Genomic DNA, 4672 nt, shown 5'->3' on the forward strand with positions numbered 1-4672 from the left:
GATGTCGAAGCGATTCTGAGAAGGATTGGTGTTTAACGTTGCCTCGGTGCACTGAGACCTGGTTAGTTTTCCTCTTTGAGCTGGTGCTTCGGCCATCCGCAACGGCCATCCGGGGGGTTGGCAGTTGCGAGCCTTGGAGCCAAATTTTGCGTGGTAATAACACGGACGGCTGCGTCTTTTTCGGCGTGGGGGAACGACGCGAGGAGCTTCAAGTGCGGCTGCGGGAGTGTGCTCGACGTGGACGGAATTCTTTATCTAGTCGTTTGGTTAAAGTTTCTACCTGCAACTGAAGTGCGTTTATTGAGACAAGCAAGTCGTTGGGATTATTCGGATGAATTGCTGAGTTCGTGGCTATAGCAGCGATCGAGGGTCTGACTGCGTCTATGGCACGGTCTGCCATTTCGGCGAAGCGTTCGAGGTCTTGCACGTCGGAGATTGCTAAAATTGCACGAACTTGCTGGGGGAGCTGTTCGAGGAAAAGCGAACGTAAAATGGGTTCACTACATTGACCATCCGCGAGGCTTTTTAGGCGATGTAGGTATGCCGTGGGCCTTTCATCAAACAGCTTGTTGCCGCGAAGGAGACGACGAAGCCTTCTCTCGTTTCCTTCGTCGAAGGCCGTGATGATCCTCTTCTTGAGGGCGTCGAATTTTCCTTCCTTTGGGGGGGGGGGGTGTAAAATGAATTAAGACACGGCATCGAGTGCTTTGCCTGCGAGCTGGACGGCTATGTAACGGGACTTGCTTTGGTCCGAGGAGATGCCGTTAGCGAGAAAGGCGAGCTCGACTTGAGCGAACCACAAACGTGGGTTCTGTTTGCAAAAGGGCGGAAGTTTAATTTGGCGGGAAAGGGCCGCCACATGTTGATGATCGGGGTGCGGCGGTTGCGAGGTGGAATTCTGTGCCTCATCCATCTGTGCTTTTCAGGGTCCGTTTGCCGAGGAGGAGAGTGATCTACCGGCATCTGCGTCGGCTGAGGTGGTGCGCGTAAGGGAAATCCCCACGACGACGGGTTTCTTGCCAAAAATGAACTATGCCGCAAGTTGTATCGCGGCTGCCCGGATCACGTCGGGGTCACCAGTTAACTGTAGCGGATTAAAGGGGGAATAACTTTAAGGCGTGGTGAAGTTCGATCAAACGAATACACGCGCATTTATTTCTATGTATTACAGAGTTCTCGAAACGTCGAAACAAACGTACACTTACGCACGGACACAAAATGTCTACTGGATCATCGGAATATCACCAGCGCTCAAGGCACGGGAAAGTTAGTCGTTTTAGAGAGGCGGATTATAGTGCTAAAATGTGCCGGCGCCGAGTGCGCCTGCGTGATGCCGGAGTGCGAGCGGGTGCCTCCATACGTGTGTAGGGCTTCTTTCTATATCGGCCTACACACGGGTACAGTGCTCCCGGCTGTGAAAGGGGAAGACGTGAATAATCAACTCGGCTTCGACTTAAAGATAAGATATAAACTATGTATATTCTTATAAGTTTGTCTACACGACTCGTCGAACAGGGAATGAATAGCAGCTAAGCTAGAACACGACGACTGCCTTAAAGTGAGTCTCCAAGGCGCGATATATCAGGGCGCGGCGAGCGCGCGTACTACTGGTACGTCTGCTGATTGGGTACCGCCACAAGGCTCCCCCCGGGGAGCGTCCCAGATGCGCATAGTAATAAACGGACACAGCAGGCTGAGTGAAACGGACACAGTAACAAACGGACACAGACCAAACGGACACAGTAATAAACGGACACAGTAACAAACGGACACAGACCAAATGCGCACAGAGCGAAACGGACACAGTGCGAAACGGACACAGACCAAATGCGCACGGACCAAATGCACACGGACCAAATGCACACTGCACATGCGCACACTGCACGTGCGCACGGACCAAATGCAATCCATGTACATTGCAAGCAGAGTAAAGTCCATATAGGTTAGCGACTTGAACGGGGTGGGTGCGGGAGGAAGGCCGAAGGCCCCCCTTGCACTCCCCCGTGTGTGTGTGTGTGTGTGTGTGCGCGTGCAAAGCATTCACTGCATTACATGGGTTTGCGACTTTCCGTGTATGCATTTGGTCTGTGCGCATGTGCAGTGTGCGCATTTGGTCTGTGTCCGTTTCGCACTGTGTCCGTTTCGCTCTGTGCGCATTTGGTCTGTGTCCGTTTCGCACTGTGTCCGTTTCGCTCTGTGCGCATTTGGTCTGTGTCCGTTTGTTACTGTGTCCGTTTCGCACTGTGTCCGTTTATTACTATGTCCGTTTGGTCTGTGTCCGTTTGTTACTGTGTCCGTTTCACTCAGCTTGCTGTGTCCGTTTATTACTGTGCGCATCTGGGACTCACTCTGTCGGAATGCAAAAACAAGGGGCTTGTGGTCGGTTAGTATCAACAATTCGCGCCCTTCGATTAAACGTCTAAAAAACTTCAGAGCGCTGTATATAGCTTGTAGCTCTCGATCATACGTACTGTAGCGTGTCTGTGGTTCGGTGAGCTTCCTGGAAAAGAAACCTAGTGGTTCTACCCCGCTGGGTGTGCGCTGCTCTAACACGGTTCCGATAGCTGATTTTGAAGCGTTGTTGGAGGATCAACGAGGCCCCTTCTGCGAGATGCGCTAACAAGGCTGCTTCGGCTAGCCGCTGCTTGGTTTTTCCTCGAAGGCTTTCTCGGTTTCGGGCGTCCAGGTAATGGGATTGGGACGTCTATCGCGTTTCTTGGTGCCCGCGAGCAGTGCGTCGAGGGATACCTGTACGTGCGCTGCGTTTTTCATGAAACGGCGGTAAAAATTCACGATGCCGAGGAATCTGCGTAACTCGGATATGTTGCTGGGCCGCGGGTATTTCTGCACGGCGGCTACGCGTTCGGGTAGGGGGCGAATTCCGTCTTTTGTGACCTCGTGTCCGAAATAATCTAACTTGTTTACGCCGAAAACGCATTTCGCGACGTTGATAGATAAGCCGTACTCGCGTAAACGCTCGAATGCTGTGCGTAGATGTGGCCGATGCTGGGCTTCGTCTTCCGACGCTATCAACACATCGTCCATATAGCCGAAACAAAAGTCCAAGCCGCGGAGCACCGTGTCCATCAGCCGCTGAAATGTTTGTGCTGCGTTGCGCAAGCCAAAAGTCATTACGTCGAATTCGAATAAGCCGAACGGGGTGATTACTGCGGTTTTAGGTCTGTCTTGCGGCGCTACGGGAACCTGGTAAAACGCGCGTGTTAGGTCGACCTTTGAGAACACGGTGCAGCTGCGGAGGTGGTGTGTAAAATCGTGCAGATGTGGGAGTGGGTAACGATCCGGAATCGTGATTCCGTTGAGGCGTCGGTAGTCTCCGCATGCCCGATATTCCCCGGTCGTTTTGGCTACAAGGTGCAGAGGACTGGCCCACTGGCTGGAGGATGGCCGGCAGATGTCTTGTTCGAGCATGCGTTCGAATTCCGCTTTGGCGGCCCTGAGTTTTTCAGGCGTCAACCTTCTGGCCCGCTCTGCTACGGGGGGGGGGCCACGTGTCTCAATATAGTGGTATACTTCGTGTTTGCCCACCTTCTTCGGCATTGGCTTGGTAATGTCGATAAACTCCCGGAGGAGCTCGTGGTACTTGAGGTAAACGCTTACCATCGAGAGTGTTGGTGCTGCAACTTTGCTCACTTTTTCGGGGACGGCGAGCTGCGTCGAGTTGTCCAGTAGCCTTCGCGTGTTCAGGTCCACTAACAGGTTGAAATGCCGCAGAAAATCGGCTCCGATGATGGGCCGCCCGACGTCCGCAACGTAGAACTGCCACTGGAACTTGCGGCGCAGACCGAGATCGACCATCCGGGTAATGGTGCCGAATGTCGGTATCGTGGTTGTATTTGCGGCGTACAACACGAACTTCGTTGGTCGCGCTCTGCCCTTGCATGCCGCGCGGGGAAGCACTGAGACGTCCGCGCCCCTGTCGATGAGAAATCGTGTGCCGTCGACTCTGTCAGCGACGAAGAGGCGATTTTCATGCTTGACGTTGTCGCCCAGCGCCTCTACTGGCGACTGTCGCTGGCGTTTTCCGATTTCTTAACAAACTCGCACGGCGGCATGCAATTCTTTGCGTCATGGGCAAACCTTCGATGGTAGAAACAGATTCAGTCCTTGTTCCTTCTTTCCGGCGGCGTACGGGTCCGGGATCGTGAACGTCGATGCTGCGGTGACCTGTTGCGGGAGCGGCTACGCTTGTCTGAGGTGCTGAGTTCTTTGATGAGGCGTCGCAGCTCCGCGACTTCCGCAACCAACGAGTCTCTGGTTTTTTCAGAGCTACGTCCGGCGGCGGATGCCCCCTCCTCGTCCCCACGACGAATCGTGAACGTCGCGGACGCTACGACGAATCGCGAACGTCGCGCACGCTACGACAAATCGCGAACGATGAGGGGGCGAGGAGGAGGCATCGACCACCCGCGAAGATCGTATAAATTAGACGCACGATAGATGCCGCAATCAATAACCCTGCGATTATCAATAAGGGCGAAGAAGATATGGCAGCGTACACAAGTCAAGAATACGACATAATGATGGCACTTGGCGAGTGTCATGGGCAACCGTACCCTGCTGCAAGAAGATACGCCGAATTGTTTCCACACCGAAGACATTCATCGGGTCATACAGACAGCAGCTCAAAGACTTCACGATACTGGCAGTCTCT

At 53.6% G+C, this 4672-nt stretch overlaps 1 protein-coding gene across 1 annotated transcript; it reads right to left on the bottom strand.

Annotated features, from left to right (window-relative positions):
• Positions 1–2634: 2634 nt before the first annotated feature.
• LOC105840895 (transposon Ty3-I Gag-Pol polyprotein) lies at positions 2635–3816 on the bottom strand. Its single transcript, XM_036292487.1, has one exon. The coding sequence runs from the start codon at positions 3814–3816 to the stop codon at positions 2635–2637; it is 1182 nt and encodes a 393-aa protein (XP_036148380.1).
• Positions 3817–4672: the final 856 nt, after the last annotated feature.

Source organism: Monomorium pharaonis, chromosome 9, assembly GCF_013373865.1.
Source record: "Monomorium pharaonis isolate MP-MQ-018 chromosome 9, ASM1337386v2, whole genome shotgun sequence".
NCBI classification, from domain to species: Eukaryota; Metazoa; Arthropoda; class Insecta; order Hymenoptera; family Formicidae; genus Monomorium; species Monomorium pharaonis.